Here is a 20,756-nt window from a genome sequence, read left to right as displayed (position 1 = left end):
ACGTTGAAAGTTTCAAGAACTTGCGCTGCGCAGAAGGTGCGCAAGTTGGTTTCCCTGAATACAAACAGGCCAGTTATACGGATGTGCATGTTGACACATGGGACTCTGCTAGTTCCAGTGATGTGATGGCTGTGAATATGCAGAGGTTTGTCAGTGAGGGTAAAGGGAATGGCTTGCGTGCTCTTCGTGAATTCAAAGCCGGTGAGGTGATCCATTCGAGCGATCCTTATGCATTTTGCATAGCCAAGGATTTCTTGAAAACCACCTGCCAACAATGTCTCAAGAGGTAAGAAAAACATATTTTTGCTTAAATTGAAGAAGGGGGAAAAAAAGGCAAATACTTGATTATATGCAGAGGTTTATATCCATGCATATTGTTGATTCTCAGGCTAGTGAATGTCTTAATGTGTTTAGGACATCAGAGAGAGAACGCATCTACTGTTTTGCATCCCAGATCATGAAAAAAAAAGAAAACCTAATAAAAAAACCCCCACACCTTCATAACGTCTTTGCTTATGTTATTCTGATGTTTTACCCAAGAGCTATCAATGCTTCAGGTTTTGTTCGTTACTAGTGAGTTTACAGCAAGCATGAAGTAGAGCGTAACACCTTTTACTGGCCACTTGGGGGAGCAGTTGGTCTTCCTCTGATGTAGCTGCTCCTTGAACTAAACTCAGCAAAAAAAGTCGTCTCACTTTCAACTGCTTTTATTTTCACCAAACTTAACATGTGTAAATATTTGTATAAACATAAAAAGATTCAACAACTAAGACATAAACTGAACAAGTGTCACAGTCATGTGACTAACAGAAATGGAATAATGTGTCACTGAACAATGGGGTGTCAAAATCAAAAGTAACAGTCAGTATCTGGTGTGGCCACCAGCTGCATTAAGGCCTGCAGTTCATCTTCTCCTCATGGACTGGACCAGATTTGCCTCTTCTTGCTGTGAGATGTTACCCAGCACTTCCACCAAGGGACTTGCAAGTTTCCGGACATTTCTGGGGGGAATGGCCCTAGCCCTCACCCTCCTATCCTACAGGTCCCAGATGTGCTCAATGGGATTGAGATCTGGGCTCTTCGCTGGCCATGGCAGAACACTGACATTCCTGTCTTGCAGGAAATCATGCACAGAACGAGCAGTATGGCTGGTGGCATTGTTATGCAGGAGGGTCATGTCAGGATGAGCCTGCAGGAAGGGTACATCATGAGCGAGGAGGATGTCTTCCCTGTAACACACAGCGTTGAGATTGCTTGCAATGACAACATGCTCAGTCCGATGATGCTGTGACACACCGACCCAGACCATGACGGACCCTCCACCTCCAAATCGAACCCGCTCCAGAGTACAGGCCTCAGTCTAACGCTCATTCCTTCGATGATAAACACGTGTCCGACCATCAGGGGTGAGACAAAACCGCAACTCGTCAGTGATGAGCACTTTTTGCCAGTCCTGTCTGGTCCAGCGAAGGTGGGTTTATGCCCATAGGCGACTCGGTTGCCAGTGATATCTGGTAAGGACCTGCCTTAAAAAGGCCTACAAGCCCTCAGTCCAGCCTCTCTCAGCCTGAGCACTGATGGAGGGATAGTGTGTTCTTGGTGTAACTCTGGCAGTTGTTGTTGCCATGATGCCGTGATATTCGGATGTACCAATCCTGTGAAGGTGTTGTTTAGGGATGTGCACGAGTAGTCAAATATTTATTGTTCTCAAATAATTATTTGAATAGTAATAATACTATTCAAATTTCGCTAAGTTTGTTTTGCTGGCCCTATATTCAGTGAGATGCATGTTAAATCCTGAACACACAAACTAAAACTGGCAGTTATAACAGAATGCACTGGGTGGCGCTGTTGAGTGTGGACAAGTTGATCACATTTGTTAAGCAAACGGTTCTGTCACTGAGTACGTTCAGATGGACACAAAAAAAGCGGGTTATTGCATGAATGTGGCTTACTGTGAGAAAGCTGGGTTCCTGTTTAAATGTACTGGAAAAGCGGTGTACACTTTACTCTCCTATATGTGCAGCTTGTCAGAAAGCAGCGTCCCTGTAGCAACGTAATCCCCAAGACGCTTCTGTAAACAACAAACATGGCATCCGAGAAAGACTATGCTAGCTGAGGTAAGGGACATTCCATCATTTAAACTGGTGTGAATAAATGAGTATAGTTTACTGAGCATGTGGATGCTTGTTTTTCTTCAACAAAAACATGACATGAGATACAATATATGCATAAACGCATACTTTATGACTAAAACATTTTTATTTTTCAACATCTCCCTCTCATTAATTACTTTCATTTAAATAATATAATATTCGAATATTCGTTTTTAATGATCTTAAATATTCAAATACAAATTATTGATGAATGCCCATCCCTAGTGTTGCTACACTTGGTCTGCCACTGCGAGGATGTTCAGCTGTCCTTCCTGTCTCCCTGTAGCGCTGTCTTAGGTGTCTCACCATACAGACATTGCAATTTATTGCCCTGGCCACATCTGCAGTCCTCATGCCTCCATGCAGCCTAAGGCATGTTCATGCAGATGAGCAGGGACCATGGGCATCTTTCTTTTGGAGTTTTTCAGAGTCAGTAGAAAGGTCTCTTTAGTGTCCTAAGTTTTTATAACTGTGACCTTAATTGCCTACCGTCTGTATGCTGTCAGTGTCTTAATGTCCGTTCCACAAGCGTATGTCCATTAATTGTTTATGATTCATTGAACGTTCATGGAAAACATTGTTTAAACTCTTTACTGTAAAGATCTGTAAAGTTATTATCCTGAAAAATTGGCGTTTCATTTTTTTGTTGAGTTTATATTTGTTGAGACTGACTCTAGAGTGTTATGGTTGCATACCTAAGAATACATAATTAAGTTCTATTTTTATATGTAAAAGAGATTATATAAAGCACTTGATGGTGCAGATAGCAATCTTTTACACTAATTTACTTTTAACAGTGTCAATTTGAATTCCCATGTTTCTCTTTGTTATGCAGTATGATTCATTGTTTCCAGTTAAACATTACTGTATATGGACAAAGCTGCTTCAGTTATGTTTAATCATTAATGCCAGTTAGAGGCAGTAGTTGGATCTCAAGGTAGTTTTATATCCTATTCCATACAACAAACCTCTACATCTTTATATTAGTGCAGCAAAGTCAAGAAACACTGTAGTTAAATGCATGTCTTATTAGAATCAAAGATAAACTGAATGTCGAAAATTGTAACCTTGCTTTTAATGCAATGCATGCTGGGTCAGAGCAGTTGTAATATTAATTATACCAGTATTATCCAGTTTTTGTGATGCTTACAGTAATGTCCCTTTTTATGTAATGTTTTAGGGCAAACAGATGAGTGCACAGCTTCTTTATTGTGTAACATAGCCTAGAGAACGGATATATGGTCAGTGAAGCACACAAAAACCAATAAGATTTGAGTCCAAACTAATTTACCAGTTTACTTGTTACTCTGACCAAGCAGACAATTAAATCTGCTCCAGATTCATACAGTATTTGTATACAGGCCAGTAGCAAATTGTTGGTTGATTTAATGTTTTTTAATTAAAAATGTGTAAAGGGGTGTAAATTGGTTCTTAATTCACTACAATTAGATTTTCATCAAAACATGCAATGCCTAATCCAAAAGCTTTCTTCTCCTTATCCAGAAGTCTATGCGTGTTTGTTGTCATCTTTGCTATTCATTTCAGACACACTGTGTTTTTAGTGGAGTAATTTTCCCTCTCTCCAAGCAGAAAGCGGGTGTAGGATGACACTGTAATGAGATTGACGTTTCTAGCAGATGTGCTACATTTAATTCACACTAGCTTTTTATGCCCTCTCTGCAGCCTGATCATCTCTGACAGTTTATTAAAAATCTGCCAAAACTTTTAATGCCTGCAAATGCTCTGTTTGTGTGCACATAACAAACCAATCACGCTGTAGACCTTAGCAGACAGTGAATAAATGTTGAGTCCTATTTAAACTGGCAAATTACGTTTGTGGGAAAGTGTGCAGCAAACTAGTTTCCCTGAAAACAACTGCCTAAAAGGGTGTATTGAGTTTTGTCATAGTTATATTGTTGAGCTAATGTTTCTGCCAGCTTTCTACAGGATGTGTGTGTAACTGACTTTCTGGTGTTCCTTAGACACTCTTACAAAAAATTGTATTCTGGCAAGCCCAAATGATTATTCTAGTTAACATTTTCACAAGTATTGACATGCAAACGAGGTATACTGTTTATGGCATCCATCCATCCATCCATCCATCCATCCATCCATCCATCCATCCATCCATCCATCCATCCATCCATCCATCCATCCATCCATCCATCCATCCATCCATCCATCCATCCATCCATCCATCCATCCATCCATCCATCCATCCATCCATCCATCCATCCATCCATCCATCCATCCATCCATCCATCCATCCATCCATCCATCCATCCATCCATCCATCCATCCATCCATCCATCCTTTTATGGGAATAAATAAAGGTAATTAGGGCTGCTGAATTATGGCCAAATCATAATTGTCGATTATTTCCCTCGATTGAAATTGAGATTATTTAAATGAATAGAATTAACATTAAAATACTTATTTTGTGTGGCCTTTTTTTGTTTTATGTTGGCTACGTGTTCAAAACAAGCTGAGAACTGTGTTCTTGAATAACTTTGCATGAAAAACATTATAAGTGTTATTAAAATTGAGGAAATTACCGGAATTGAGTAACACAACAAATGTAGAATACTATGTTGCTGTTACTTATATGCCGATAAACTATTTTAAACTGCAGATTTATCATCTAATTTGTCAACGGATAAAAAACATTGTAAATATAAAATTTTGACGCAGCTGGAATAGTCCTAAATTTAGTGCTATAATTGACACTTTTCCCGATGAGTTAATTGCGGTAGTTGTACTGTATCTCGTTTATTTTTTAGATGAATTGTGCAGCCCTTAGGTACATTTTTAGTTTTAAAATTATTTGTACTTCAGACCTTTGTTGCACAAGAAAAACAAGCTTCTTACCATGCAACCCACGTTTGGCTTTTGACCATTAAAATCGTGTAAACAGAAATTGAACAGATTTTGCATGTAGCCCCATTAAGAGCCCTATATCTCTGGGAATTAATAATATAGGGCTTTAAATATAAATATACATAAAGGAAAGTTTATTCTGAGCCGGAATCTAAAAGGATATTAAGATGTCTTTGAAAAAAAATTATGAAGCTGCCACGGTGCCTTCTTTCTAAGGTTTTATTTTAACCTGTGCTGTTGCTACAAAATCATAGGTGGAAATTGTCATTTTTTTTTATTGATGGAACATGATCACACGGGAAATCGGCATGTTGTTTCCGAGAGTTAATGTACCAGTCCACATTATCCAGTCTCACGACAAGAGACCCGGGTTCAGATACTGTTGAAACCAGGAAGTAATAGCATTTGCATGATCAGGAGGTTGAATATTTCCCTCCAAAATTAAAGTTTTACTTCACTGATAGTACTGTAAGGTTTAGGTTTGGGTTGGAGGTAGTGTTTCCTCGTATAAATGTACTACCAAAATATAGCGATATCTAAAAAAATTAAAACGGTACGATATCATCTTGTTGTTAATTTTGGTTTCGCATTAGAAAATGTTGCCATTAGCAAAATGTAATGTAATGTGAGAGTTTTGAGATGAAATGAAAGACCATTTAAAATTATAATAAAAAAGCCTCTATATGGCCAAGTGTGATCATTAAACGGCAGAAGGATGTCATTTAATTAATACGGTCACATGCACTGCATGCCACAGTATGAATAAGAGGTGCCTCTCTGCCCTGTCATCTCCTTCACACACACACACACACACACACACACACACACACACACACACTACTAATGCTTGATTTTCATGCAGTGTGTCCAATAGTATCCATCTACAGATGCTACAGATCAGTGGGTTGAGTGTACAAACGGCTGTAAACTCTCAAATTAACTCTTTCTCCGTTGCAACTCAGAGTTTTCAGCTCGCGAGTAGCGGGAAGCTTGATATAACGGGAAGCTTGATATGATTTTCACTAGGCATGATTTCACTGTGAGATGAGTCTGATTAATCCATGGATATTTTGGCTTTGATGATCATTTATTAAATTTATTTTTACCAGTAAAAATAAAATATGAAAAGAAAAATTTTGAGCCGGGAGCCTCTGGTTGAGTTAAAACGGAATTACATTCCATTTTATTTCAACTAAAATTTAAAACAAGGGTTTATTGAGCTACTTGTGGTAACTGAAAGGTTGTAAATTAAAATCCTGCCCTTGAACAAGACCATAGTTCCAGGTTACTCCAGGACTGTCCCTTTAAATAATTGTCCTGCAAGTTGCTTGACCACTACAAAACTAATTATGAAATAATTTGGATATACGTTTGGCTTTTATGTGTACCCAAGAAAACATAACCTATCTTATTTAATTGAAGTTCTACTGGCATTCACCCAAAAATTAAAATGATCCCATAATTTACTCGCACTCAAGCAATCATTGGTGTATATGACTTTCTTTTTTCAGCCAAACACAATCAGAGATGTATAAAAAAATATCCTGGCTCTTCCAAGCTTTATAATCGGAATGAATGGTACCTTACATTTTGAAGCCAAAAAAGCACATCCATCCATCAAAAATGTAATCCATACGGCTCCAGGGGGTTAATAAAGGAATTCTAAAGCAAAGCGATGCATTTTTGTGAGAATAATAATCATATTTATAACTTTATAAACAACAATCACTTGCTTCCAGTAACGGCCATACACGCGTTCACGAGAGAGTCTGGTTCAGGCATATGATGTAGGCGTAGCGCAAGCTCCGGTGAGAAGTGACGAACTTGAAAGTGCATAGGATAGAGGAAGCCGAGACAGCCATTTACGGAACCGCATCGCTTTGCTTCAGAAGGCCTTTACTAACCCCCTGGAGCCATATGGATTACTTTTTTGATGGATGGATGTACTTTTTTGGCTTCAAAATCTAAGGTACCATTCATTCTGATTATGAAGCTTGGAAGAGCATGATGTTTTTTAATATAACTCCGATTGTGTTTGGCTGAAAGAAGAAAGTTTATTTTTGGGTGAACTAACCCTTTAACTTTATGGACTGAGACAGCCCACGGACGGGCCCTTAAATGTACAAAATAAAAGTATGCGATAAACAAAACTGCTGTGTGTACATTGGTACACATGCCACATATCTTTGGAAAGCTACATTTCTTGATTTTCTATTGATATAAACCATTTTAAGATACAATCACAACAGCAGGTACAATCTATATATTTGTCAGACCACCAACATATAAACAACCAATAACAAAATGTAGGCAACTCACCTATGAAGCCTCATAGTTGTACACTGAGCCATAACTTCCTGACAAAAACGGTGTTGTTTCATTGTCAAATGTCCAAACGATCAAATCAAGTAAAATGTTTAGTCCAAATCACATTATTACATCAATAAATATCCACAGACTCTTGTTGCATCATTTCAAAGCACCTGGCAGCTGTACCTAATCTTTCACATATTATCGGTAATAACTTCAGTTCAGATGTAAACATTTCCTATATCCGGTATCAAAATGGAAGCACGCACTCTGACCTTTCGATTGACACCTCATTTGACCCAATAGGAGCTTCCATGTCCTGTCCAAAGCCTTCAATACCCAACCACAGTCTGTGTCGAATGTAAGGGCATACCCACTTTCCTTTGTTGACTGATCAAACCAATTACATCGAAGAGTGGAAATGACTGACGCATCGTATAGCCAATGAAATTCTGAAAACAGTGATATGCGGCTTTAGTGGGACGATTAGAGCATGGTTCTGTAATGTGTGTGCGCAAAACTGCCTTGCCATTACCGAGTGTTTTGTGCGTCTGTGCGTAAAAGTATTGGAAAGCTGTTTTGGAACTGTTTACACATTTGGCGATTTAAATATGGTGAAACGGACGCGAAAAACAAGAAAAACATTTTCACCCCAGGATGTGATATAAGAAGGTTAAATTAAGAGTTTGGAGATGAAATTTCTGAAAACAATACGGATAATTCGGAGGCAGAGGAAATGTTTATGGAGAGATGAGACATTGCTCTGGACAAGTAAGTGTTTTCTTGTGTTTTATAACATATATTACTGTATATTCCGCATAAATAAGCTTTAGTTTGAATAATGAATTCACATTTTGTAATTACCCTTTGTCGTGTGTTTCCTCAGTGAGTGTTTGAACCGTTTGTGCGTGTTTTTTGTATTTGTTTGTGCATGTGTGAGGTTTTAGTTCATTGTTTGTTTCAGATCTATTGACATGCTATATAGATGTTTTGTATATTTACTGTAAATATGTATTTATATGTATATAAATGGATGCGAAATATATATATAAATAAATCAATAAATATAAGTTGAAAATAAGAGTATATGTTGTGTTTGAGAGTCTATTTGTTACAATGCGGGGAGGTGGGGGAGGGGTAGGCCCATCTATTTGTTACAATGCTGAATTCATGGGGGGAGGTGTAGGCCCATCTATTTGTTCCATAGTACATTGGCAAAGTATACAGTATTTACAGTAAATATACATACAATAATACATATTTACACAGTCGAAAAGAAAAACTATATATATATATATATATATATATAATACAGAAAAGATGGAAAAGTTGTGTCTAGCTTTGTAAATTACATTTATTTATTCTCACTGAATCAGATAGCGATTGGGAGCCGGATGCGGGCCACATAAAGTGGAGCAGCAGGACAGCACCTCATCAAGAGAGGAGGGCTTTCAGAGAGACCCTTGCTGAGGAGCTGGCAGAGTTGGGGTCTCACTCCACAGCCAGACCCGTATCTCCTGCTCCACGAAGAGCACATCACAGGCCGTTGCACATCACCAAATCTTGCACCGCTGGTCGTCTGAAGTGCAGGCAGTGTCATGCAAAGACACCAGTGAAGTACTCTTCCTGTGATGTGCCTTTGTGCTTTGTACAATGACTGGCATGTTGCTAGAAACATGTACAATTTTATAATGGTTTGTAAATACTTTGTGTAAAAATTCATGTAAATAGTTTGTTGTGTATTTTTTATATAAACAAATTGTCCACCATAGCACTAGTTTTGACTCTTTTATATGCACAACATTTAGTTTCAAGAAGGGAAAAGGCACTCTAATGTGTTTATGCATCAGTTACTCTGTGTCAGCAAAACTAATAGTGGATCTGGATATGGAATATGATAGCTCTAAGTGTCATCTTTCATTAGAGCCCAAAATTATGACTGTACGTTGAAGCGTTCAAAAGTAGTAGCCTTTTTGTCCTAGGTTACCAAAGGGTCCTTTTGGAGTATCCAAAAGGCACTTTTGTAAAACGCCTGGGTGTACCCTTAGAAAAACATGTGTAAAATATTCATTTTTTATGGTATTGTTATAACATTTGAACTTGGACTAGGTAAGGCTTCATGCTGTGATCCCATTGTGTTCTCAAGCTAATAGCTACAAGTTATAGTCATCTGCAGGCATCTGTATGCAAAAAAAAATTTCAGGCGGAAAAACAAACTTCTATTTCATTGTGTTCAAACTTCTATTACTCAAAATCAGTAGCATTTACAGTAATTCTGACTGCTGGGTAAAAAACTTCAGAGTGTCCCCTTTCAAATGTGAAAATCATGCATGTACACCAATCGGTTCAAGAACAGCTTTAAATTTACTTTGGGTATGCCTTGATTAGGCGTTTTAGGCTAATTTTACAGGATTGGGAAGAGGTTAAGAACTTTCACTTGAATCAACTGTAAAAGAAAATGGAATTTTTATGTTCAATTTAAATTATGTTCCAGACTTTTATTTCCAAAGACTGATTTTGGAATTTAAGTGTTTCTGTTGCATGCGTTTAAACGACTTTCTTTTACCTCACACACACTAGGGCTGTCTACAACATTCCAAAAGCAAAATAATCTTTTTTTAAAAGATGACATTGCTGTCTGCAGCAGATAGAGCTGCCATTTCTTCTGAGATCTGCATGTGCGGTTTGACTTAAAAGTGTCTTTAACCATTTATTTTTAAATGGAGTTAAGATCACTCTTACATGCTCACTTTTTAGTGTCATGTTTTGGAATTAGAGAACACCTCCCCCCCCCAAATGTATCAGTTCTTCCTCTCTCTCTCTCTCTCCTTCTGCTCTCTCTTATTCATCTATTCCCCGCCGAGAGATTAATCGCCATCTGCTTTTTGCTGTTTGGCTGGCCAGGGCGTCCGTTCATCATATTTCAGGTATGTCATTTTCCTGACTCATGCTCAATGCTTTTCAGAGTGTGACCTTGTGGAGGGGATCTTTCCACTTGAGAGCGAGCAAAAAAAAGGGAGAGAAAAGCAGACAAACAGGCTCAGAGGACCGTCATTTCTGGCCAGGATGAGTGCTTTAGTCCTGCTGATACCTCTCTCATCAATAGAGAGCCGTCGTGGACTCACCTTGGAGAATGCTGTGGATGAAAACAAATACCATGGAAACAGAATGTTAATAATCCGCTCCGAGGAGCGCTGTAGTGTAAAGATCCCTCTGTGCAACCTCGAAATATAGAAAGATGTTTCTGCTATTACATAGCTTAAGGAATTTATTTTACAATGTGCTATAATTATCACTTTGGCCCTTTCAAAAAGTACTGTGGCAGCATTGTGGTACAGTGATGGTATCAGATGGTAACATGGTGGTTTATATTCTCCATGGTACTCCAAGATACTTCAAAGAATACGATTGGATGATTATGGTACGCATCCAAAAACCATGGTATTACCGGTTGGCACATATGCTGCTAACACAGTGAGCCATGGTGCTCATGTGGATTATGCAGTTTTGAGTCTGGCCTGACATTACCTGATCCCATTCCACCTCAATATCTCTCCCCAGTAAACTGTCTCTCTCTCTCTCTCTACTGTATCTGAGTTTAGTGACAAAAGACAATAGACTAAAACAAATTTAGCTCTACCACAGTGTCCCAATTAACACTTGATGGACAGCAGCAGCTGAACTTTATGACATTTTCCAATATCTGACAAGTCTTTATGAGGTGTGACAGGACATTTAAACCTCCAAGCAAGCCATATGAATTTGGATGAATATTAATAACCATGCACCGTAAAGGTTATTGTGGTGTACTCGCTAAGAAATGAATTTCTCAGGAACCGTGTTGGGACCATATGCTTTACTAAAAGACTTGTGCATGATCCCATGGTGTCAGTGGGCTTCCAGTGCAAAATAATCAAAGTAGATGCCATTGTCACTCTTGCAGCATGTCAAATCCTTGAACGGCACGTCAAGACAATTACACCCTGGTGGAGGAATGCAATATCTCTTGACCTTGGTTAAAGCCAAGTAAACAGTATGCAATGCATGACTGCTTTGCTATTGAGCTACTCATTTTCAATTACAGTAGCCCATATTCATGCTAAAATCTCAGTTGCAGTTCTGCTCCATTGTAAAGCCGTGGTTTTTGTTGATATTCATATTAATTTGAATGCATTTCTAAGCACAGTGGGGCTGCAAAATACATTTTAGACTGAATTATATTTTTCTGCGGGTGCCAGAATAATTTTTTTTTGCTTTATACTTTATTTAGAAATTATAAGTAAAAAAATAAAAAATACAGCACACCCGGCCCAAGACTGAAATTATCTAAAAAATACAGTTTGAAAGGCGACTATGGTTCCTTGTAATGTAATATTATATTATATTATATTATATTATATTATATTATATTATATTATATTATATTATATTATATTATTATATGCATGATTTTTATGCATAAAATAATCTTGCTTGAGTAGCCAACACATTTAGTACATGATGTCATACAGCTTGTTGCAGAACCATATCTTTATTTGGAGCATATTAGTTGGGAGTTGTAAAGAACCGCTTGCTTCAAAAATGAATAATTTGGGATTGTTTATTTGAGAAACCAAGAGGGGCATTTTAAAGGAAATTTAGGGCAACATCAAAGATGAGGGTAATTGCTACTTGCCTCTGTTTCATGGAAGTCTGTTTATTTCTAATGAGCACTAATGACTGTGGGTGGAAGCATAAAGGAGCCTGTTAACGGGTTCCTCCCCAAAAACAGCATGTGTTCAGTAGCCACAGGTCAACAAACAAACCATTACTGTCTGCTTTTCTGATAGAGGGAGACTTGAGGTGTGCTGGGCTGATGGGGTCTAATATGGGACACATTTTATTTTATATAGGGAAAACATACAGTATTGCCAATATTTATTTTTGTAAATGTATTTTGAATATTTTTGTTATTTTTATCCAGGACATATATATTTTGGACAGTTCTTTGTATATTTTAAAGTCAACATCTTTTATTATTGTCCATAAAAATATTATATATATTGTATAAAAGCATTTTGGATATATAAAGTATACATTTTATCACTTCAATCATACATTATGGTATGTGATATATACATAAATTATCTTTAAAATAAACCTACCCAGAGAAATGTATACTGGAGTAAAAAGTCTGACAACTAACCCCCTATCTTAAAAGGAATGTTTCAGGTTCAATACAAGCTAATAAGCTATACAAGCTCATTCAACAGCATTTATAGCATAATATTGATTACCACAAAAAATAATAATGTCTGATCCTGTGTGACATGCTGTGTGTGTGTGTGTGTGTGCATGTGTTTTTATTATTTTTTTTTTTTATAAAAATCGTCATTACAGGAAGGCACTTTCAAAGGAATTATGCATTGGGCTAGTCTATTAACACTCAAATACACACTGCTTCAAAAGTAAAGCCAAAAGATGAAAACATTATATATGTTAATATAATTCTAGTGAGAGAGAATTGCTTAATAATCTTATCTGTGTAAAGTTATACATGTCGTCATGACAACTGAGCTGTAATATTGGATATAACTGTACACTAATAAGGTTAATAAGTAAGAGATGATGTATAGTCAGCCGAGGTGTCTTGCATCAAGGTGTCCTGATGTGGTTTATTTTATACTGTGCATTATCCCACGTATTACATGACTACTAACCAAATAAATAAATACATGGGCATAAAATATTGATTTGCGTTGAGATTATGTAATTATATGAGAAGAAATAAATCGCTGAAGAGCTGATATCCACCTCTGGTTTGCGTTGAGTTGTGTTGGTGTGTATTTTGAAATTAATGAACGTCTGACTGCTCATTATGCATCTTATTAGAAGACTACTTGCTAGATAAATATATAAATGCGCATGAAACATTGATATGAGTTGAAATGATTTTATCAGCTTACTTGTAGAGATCGCACAATGATCCGAGAAGTGGTAACGCTGGCTCACAATACCCAGATGAGAGGTCTGATATGTGGATGTTCAGTTGTTAATCAAAAATATCAGACCGCTAAATAGTGCCATTGACCAATCAGAATGGAGTAGTCCAGAGAGCCGTATAATAATTGATTTTATCACACTAAAATCTTGTGAACACATATAATGTTTACACGGCTATACTTTTGACTTTATGTATAATTAAACATGTATACTCTGGCCCCATTCACTTCTTTCTTGTAACTATGATTTCTTTCTTGTTTTTTTAATAAATGAGGGATGTCAAAATAGTTTTTTGTGGTAATCAACATTATGCGACACATTCTGCTGATTGATCTTAACTTTAACTTTGTTGATTGAACATTCCCTTTTTTCCCCAAAAATTTGGAAAATAGACCTACAGTATATTGCTGTAGGTCTATTTCACATAAAGAAAAAATATTTGGGGAAATATTTTCATATGGGATAATTTGGTTTGTATCTGTAGAATGGGTATTTACAGTTTTTATGAGTTGAGATGGATTGTGGGTTTTACATGCAAAGCAGATTAGCTACACACCTTAATATTAAAGAGATTCAAAGCTGTATTTTTTTCCCCATGGCCAGTCTTAGTGCTTCACATCTTATCAGTGAAATAGTTGTCTTATCTCACCTTCCTGTGCTCTGTGATAGCTTGCTAATATGATGGTATCACAATAGTTCAGCAGAGTTTAGTTCCATTTCAGACGTCTTATGTGATTATACCTCAGAGAATGTGACAGCCAAGCAGAATTGGGCCATTTTAGCAGTACAGGTCACTGGTCACCAGTTGCTTTGAAGCCTCCTTCTGTGCCTGGTCTTCAAATCCACCATCTGTTTGCTTTGAGCGGTGCGTCTCTTTTTCAAACAATCTGCCTGTACGATTTGTGAATCTGCTTTTTTGCTGCATACAGTTTTGATTGATTAACTTTCCGATTTGACCTGTGCATTTTTAAAGGGAAACATCTGTTCTTTAATCTTTATTACTGTATTGAATGAGGCAAACAAGCTCAATACCGTCTGACATTTAGCTGTATAATGATGGCTTAACAAAGATCAGATGCAAATTCGTTCCATAAATTCATGAATACATAATATAGCAATGCATTACCCAAAATCGATGGGCCTATTTGATGAAAATCAGCCATGAAACACGTGAATGAATGCTTTAATCTAAATATAAGATTGATTAGAGCGTTGTAAACACAGATCGTGACATGAAAGCCAAACACAAAGGTTTTAAGGCCTGGCTTGCTGATGCCAGTAAATTTCACAGAAACATCCCAGGTTACAGAAAAGTTATTCTCTTCTGAACTCACATATGTTGATACTAGTTTTTTCTTCCATTTATTAGGAGCTTTTATTTATTTTGGTACAGTATTAGGTGGTGAGCTGTTTGTACTAGAGAATACTCCTATGCAAAATGTTGATCGTTATACTCAACATCCACCCACCCACTTTCTAGGCTTATTAAGCTTCTTCTCTGCTCTCAACCATATCAGGTTAATTCTATCGATCTGCGCTTTTGTTTGAATGACATGTTGGATTACTTTGTTGTGCCATTTTGAACTCAATACAAGTTGACGTTCTAAGTGCCATGGCAACAAGACTAGTCATTGTATTGTAAGCACATGCGTTTGTGAAAACATCCATCATACTGATGTATATAGCCTTTAACCTTGAACATCACGTTTGTTTGTCCTACAGCTTTTCTGCTTCAGCCATGCACCTAAACCGGTTTGCTGGTCTTAGCTGGTTTAAGCTGGAGTCCTATTCTGCCTCAGCCTGGCTAAATTGGTCTCCCTGCCCAGTTAAAAGTTCCCCAAACCCATCTAAAACCAGCTAAAAGACCTGCCTGATCAGACTGGGAGACCAGTCATGCCCAGCAAACCAGACTAGCGATTGGAAGTCATTTGGAAAATAAAATGGGACATGCAATTTTTCCAAGCCTCATAACTGTAGAGATTGAAAACGGGCTGGCTTCAAATGCTATTCAGGTTTTCTTTCAATCTGAAATATGTTACTCACACCTCTTCTACAAAGGTAAGAAAAGGCTTTTATAGCACATCACTGCCCTGCTTGTTGTTCTTATGAGATTATGGAATGTGACAATCCAGACAAGAGGAATGTCAAATTGGTGCTTGGCCTATGGTACGGTACATGGAACAGCTTCAAGAAGAATATAAGAATGGTTGTTCTAGCTATAATTTTTTCCTTTCACATTTATATTGTAACGTTTTATTACTCCATATACTATTTATTAGTCACTCCATTTTAATATAACATATTGGATATATTTTAAGGTTCCTCTTTCTACAAAACCCCTCCCTCCTCTTAGGAGTGGTGGTGGTGTAGTGGTCTAAACCACAGTACTGGTAAACTGGTAATCAGAAGGTCGTTGGTTCGATCCCCACAGCCACCACCATTGTGTTCTTGAGCAAGGCACTTAACTCCAGGTTGCTCTGGGGGGATTGTCCCTGTAAGAAGGGCACTGTAAGTCGCTTTGGATAAAAGCGTCTGCCAAATGCATAAATGTAAATGTAAATGTATCTCTCCATTTAACTCGTTTGAGCTGCAGGCATGAATGATACCTATAGTTGTGAGGCTTATTGATCAGAGGTGTGTAATTACTTTTCGAAGCAAACAGACTTATTACTTTTTACCTGGCTGGTGATGAAACAGATGAAAAAATCCTACAGACTTACTTTAAAGAAGGGACCTGAGCCATATATAGGGGCCAGTATATAATTCTGATATCAGATTTGAAGGTGGGCTCTTTTGACCCAAGCAGTTAACAATCACCTGAACACCCTAGTAACCACCTTGCAAATTGAAAACACACAGAACACCTTAGCAAATGCATAGCAATGCCCTCATAACCACCCATAGCATCATTGCTTCATGCTGGCGGGTTTTGCATTGGCCTACAATCTAGTTGTAGTGTGCAGACATTTTTTAAATATGTAAAATGTAGTGATAATGGCATGAAATTAAGCAAATTAGTTTACAGTCGGCTTGTTCTGGGGCAGTAATCACAGGACTAGAGCTCTTTAGTTTGTTTGAGGTTTTCTTGATTACAACCGAAAACCCTCCAGTCTAATGGCATCTCTGTAATTGCAGGAGACTCTGAAGCCCTGGACCGTGGAAGAAATTAAAGCTTTCTTTGACTCTGTGAGGTTATGGAGCCTACGAGATTTATTTACTTTTTAATCAGTGGTAACAAAAAATGAAGGACTTCTCCAATAATCCAGACTACTCACTGTGTTGTGACAAATAGGATTATACCCTGTGATGGTGATACTAATCATTTTCTGCCTCAAAAGGTCACAGTTGCATATTAGTGCTATGAATATATGAATACACTGACTGGACTTTCATTAAGAATAGCGTGAAATGCCATATCAAATTGAAAAACCCTGTACATGCCTGTCGAGCATTTATGGGGCTTAAGTTTTGTGTTTTTGCATTGCAGCAGTAGGACATGACCTAATCTTATACTGGTATACAAATGGCACATTAGGCCTGGGTGATATATTGAATATTCACAATATAATCATGATGATTTTGCTGTCAATATAAAATATAGCAACCAAATTGTTATTATTTTATAACTTAAAATTTTATAATGATAATGATTTGCTTTTACTTTGGCCTTTGTGTTTCTTAAAGATTGTCATCAGAATTCACAATTAGCTTCTTAAGAACATTTAGACAGATGTTTTTAGTAACTCAGATTAAAAATTCAGTAGCAGAAACATTGTTAAGAGTTTGCAAGTTAGATTCGTTGGTAACACTTTACAATACGTTTTTATTGTGGCAGGGCGGAGGGCGGGGCCGGGTCGTGATTCCACACACCCAGCCTCTAATCAGGTTAATCAAGCCTCAGAGGGGGATTAAGGCTGACTGGAGACTGCAGTGGGACAGAGAGAGAGATTTACGGGCAGCTGTCCGACACCTTTGTGTGTCTTTTTGGTTATTAAATATTATTTATATCGTCAAGCCAGTTCTCGCCGCCTCCTTTCCATTAATCCCTTTTACAATTATTAAATATGACGAACTAATAATTAACAATATTTTTAAATGGCATTTAGTAATGTTGGTGAATGTTAATTTATAAAAAGACAGTTGTTTCTTGCTCATGTAAGTTCGTAATGCATTAACTAATGTTTACTTCTGCAACTTTTAATTTAGTTGCATAAGTAAAATGAATTAAAATGTAGTCACATATGTTGAAATTGACGTTAACCAAGATTATTAAGTGTTTTAAAATGAGTGTTCATTGTTAGTTCATGTTAACCAATGTTGGTAGTGAATGTTAACGAATGCAACCTTATTGCAAAGTGTTACCGATTCATTTCTGGAATCGGTTCAAACTGTCCATTTCAATGAATCGATAACTTTGATTCAATAATTTGTTTTCACCATCACTTTGAAATGTTAGAAGTGAAGTCTTTGTGTCAATTTTTCATGTATTAAAATGTTTTAAGTAGTGGTAGACCGATATGGGTTTTTTAATGGCCGATATCCAGAGAGCAGGGTGGCTGATAGGCCTATACAATGCAGATGTATCACACAGATGTATATAATATAGTAAATAACAAACATAGAATTCCTAAAAGAAATTGAATAAACTCTTTATTAAGCACTATATTTAATAAATTTTACACAAAACTAAAAAATTCTATTGAATTTTAAATGGTGGATATAGCAGTTTCTTCAGAAGTTTATTCATCAAATTTTTGTAATTTATTTGCACATGAAGAAATTGTTAATATATTTGGAAGAAGGAAATAACAGTACACACAGTAGTCCAGCAACCATGGATGGCATGTCCACCTTAGCAATCGCATTTACTCCTAAAATATATAATCAAACCAATTGCACGTACAGTGCATAGTGAATAATACATATATTATAGTAAACGTGAAGCGCTTTTATCTTGTGCTGCATCCGAAAATGTAGGCAGCTGAATTGCTATCTTGCTGCCTAATCAGTTAATGGCTTAACTGACAGCTGTTTTGAATGAATGGAACTCTTAAGCAGGGCTCCAGACTGCGACTAAAATGGTCGCAAATGCGACCAAAAATAATTGATTGCGACAGTCATTTAAAATCTAGTCCCCACTGGCGACAGTCGGGTTGTGACGTGAGGTTGCACTCACACGCTCTTGCGGATCCAACACAAGCAACAAACTCCTTACAGATTAAATGGCCTGGGTCGCCTACTATGTAACAGATGGACTGTCACGATTTGTGAATGAGAGGATCTTTTGATCCTGATCCTGAAGTTTTTGATTCTGGATGATAGAATACGTGCTTCAGATGAAGATATTAGATGAGAAGAAAACGCTACATATTTGCCAACAATATATAATATAATTTTTTATTGATATTTGCTTTTATCATTAGAAAAGTTATAGGGAACTGTTGAGGGGAGGCTGATAGAATACATCCTTTAGAGGTAAATAAATGAGCACTCCACATGATGCTGGATCTGCTGAAGTTTTGTGAGGTTGGTTTATTACATCACTTAAAACAAGAAATGTGCATATTTGCAGATGGTCTATGATATTAGTTTTATGGATATTTGCCTTTTTATCATTAGACAAAACAGTTAAAAATTACAGGGAATTGTTGAGGAGAGAGAGAAAGATAATTAAACAGGTGAGCACTTAAACATTATACGCTCAAACGCGTCTGCCGCGGCTCTGATATGCGGACCGTTTTCATGACAATGTGTTGCACACTGGTCTATTATTGTAATAACAGGATGGCACGTAACAACAAAATTAACCGTGAATGGTCTGTAACATGTCTCAGGCACTTTTCGGCACCCTCAAGAAAGAAATCAGCCAAACAGAGAAATTTATCGGCTGATGCGATCATTTAAAAAGTCAGAATATCGGCCGATATAGCGGTCGACCACTAGTTTTAAATAACAAATATGCTGGTTAAGATGGATTATTACCAATAATGTTGATAGATATAAATTAATATCATATTATTCTTCCTGGTTTTCATTTATTGAAAATTGTTAGTTATTGAAATTATTATATTTGACTAGAATTTTGCTCTTATTTATTTCTTGCACTCAAAACACTACATTTAAGTTTACAACTGCATTAAACATTTTGGATACCTACATTTATTTTAAGACATTTCAGAGCAAATACATAAATATCGAGAGTTAGCTATAAAAAAATATTGAAACTAAAGAGTATCAAAATTCTTATTGTTTTATTTTTTTTATATAGCTCTGCACTAGTTGTATGTGTGTATTTGTGGGAAGAGGTTTGTGTATCTGCTTCAGTGGCTGAGTAATTAATTCATGCTGTAAGCTGTAGCATCAGTAGCGCTGTAGAATTGATAATTATTCAGTCTGTTTCTGGCTCGTTGTGCCTGAGCAGGTTTCTCATTTCCAGGATTAGTGGCTATTGGCTCTTTTTTCCACTTCCCTTCCTTTTTTTTTTTTTTTGCCTCTGACAGCTTTGATTTGGTTTAGTGCAAGCTTTTATCCATGGACCCTGGCTAATATGAGTCCAACCTCATGGAAACATCAGAGTTAAGCGTTTACCAGATATCTTGACCTTAGGGCTGTTGGATTCTGGAGGTAAAGAACACATAACGATGATCTGCAGTTGATAAAGTTTATTGGCCAAGTAAGATTTAGAGCTTTTATGGATAATTTTTTGGGTGAATTCCTACCAACATTAAGTGTAAAGCTAAATGCAATACATGCAAAATACAGTGCAACGCAAATAAACTAAAAATAAACTAAATCCAAACAAAATGTTTTATAGAAGTAAATGAAACTGCCAGGTGTTCTAGAAATAGTGTCATATGGGAGAACTTTAAACATGGTATTTTTTTAGAAGTGTTCATTTAGTCAGCATTGAACAACCTTGAATTAAGAGTTTGTACTTGTTAGACATTGACATATAAGAACAGATGTGTCCCCAGAACCAGGTGTTTTCTTTGTCTAAACCTAACACAACCCCTTAACCTAACTCTCACAAAAAACTTTCTGCATTTTTAAATTTAGTTTAATATGTTGTGTAAGCTTGTAATTACCAGTTTGTAACCTAAAAAATGGTCCTCATAAACCACATAAACATGCCCACACACACACACATTCAGATACAACATGCCTATCCTCTCTCCGGACTGCCTAATTATAGGTCTCTCTGTGTGTGAGGGGAGGAGGCAAGGTATCTCTCCAGGAGAGTTTTTTTTTGTGTGGATCTGGAAAATGAAAATAAATCTCATGTTAGATAAATGTTTGAATTTGCTAATTATATTAGGATGCCATATTTATGTGGAATTTTGATCAATTTTGCAATGAAAAAAGAAACCCCGTCCTGTGTTTGGCCGCATTTAAAAATCTGATTAGGCTTCTGCTGTAACGATAATCAGATTT

At 36.9% G+C, this 20,756-nt stretch overlaps 1 protein-coding gene across 1 annotated transcript in view; it reads left to right on the top strand.

Annotated features, from left to right (window-relative positions):
• Nucleotides 1-95: 95 nt before the first annotated feature.
• Nucleotides 96-20,756, top strand: part of smyd3 (SET and MYND domain containing 3) — a 199,490-nt gene continuing 178,829 nt past the window's right edge. The window contains exon 1 of the mRNA XM_052153168.1: nucleotides 96-286. Within this exon, the coding sequence (XP_052009128.1) occupies nucleotides 126-286 (161 nt within the window). The 5' untranslated portion in view covers nucleotides 96-125. The remainder of the gene's footprint in view (nucleotides 287-20,756) is intronic.

Source organism: Xyrauchen texanus, chromosome 22 (assembly GCF_025860055.1).
Source record: "Xyrauchen texanus isolate HMW12.3.18 chromosome 22, RBS_HiC_50CHRs, whole genome shotgun sequence".
NCBI classification, from domain to species: Eukaryota; Metazoa; Chordata; class Actinopteri; order Cypriniformes; family Catostomidae; genus Xyrauchen; species Xyrauchen texanus.
Note: the sequence above shows the minus strand (reverse complement) of the source record. Positions and strands in the feature narration are given on the sequence as shown.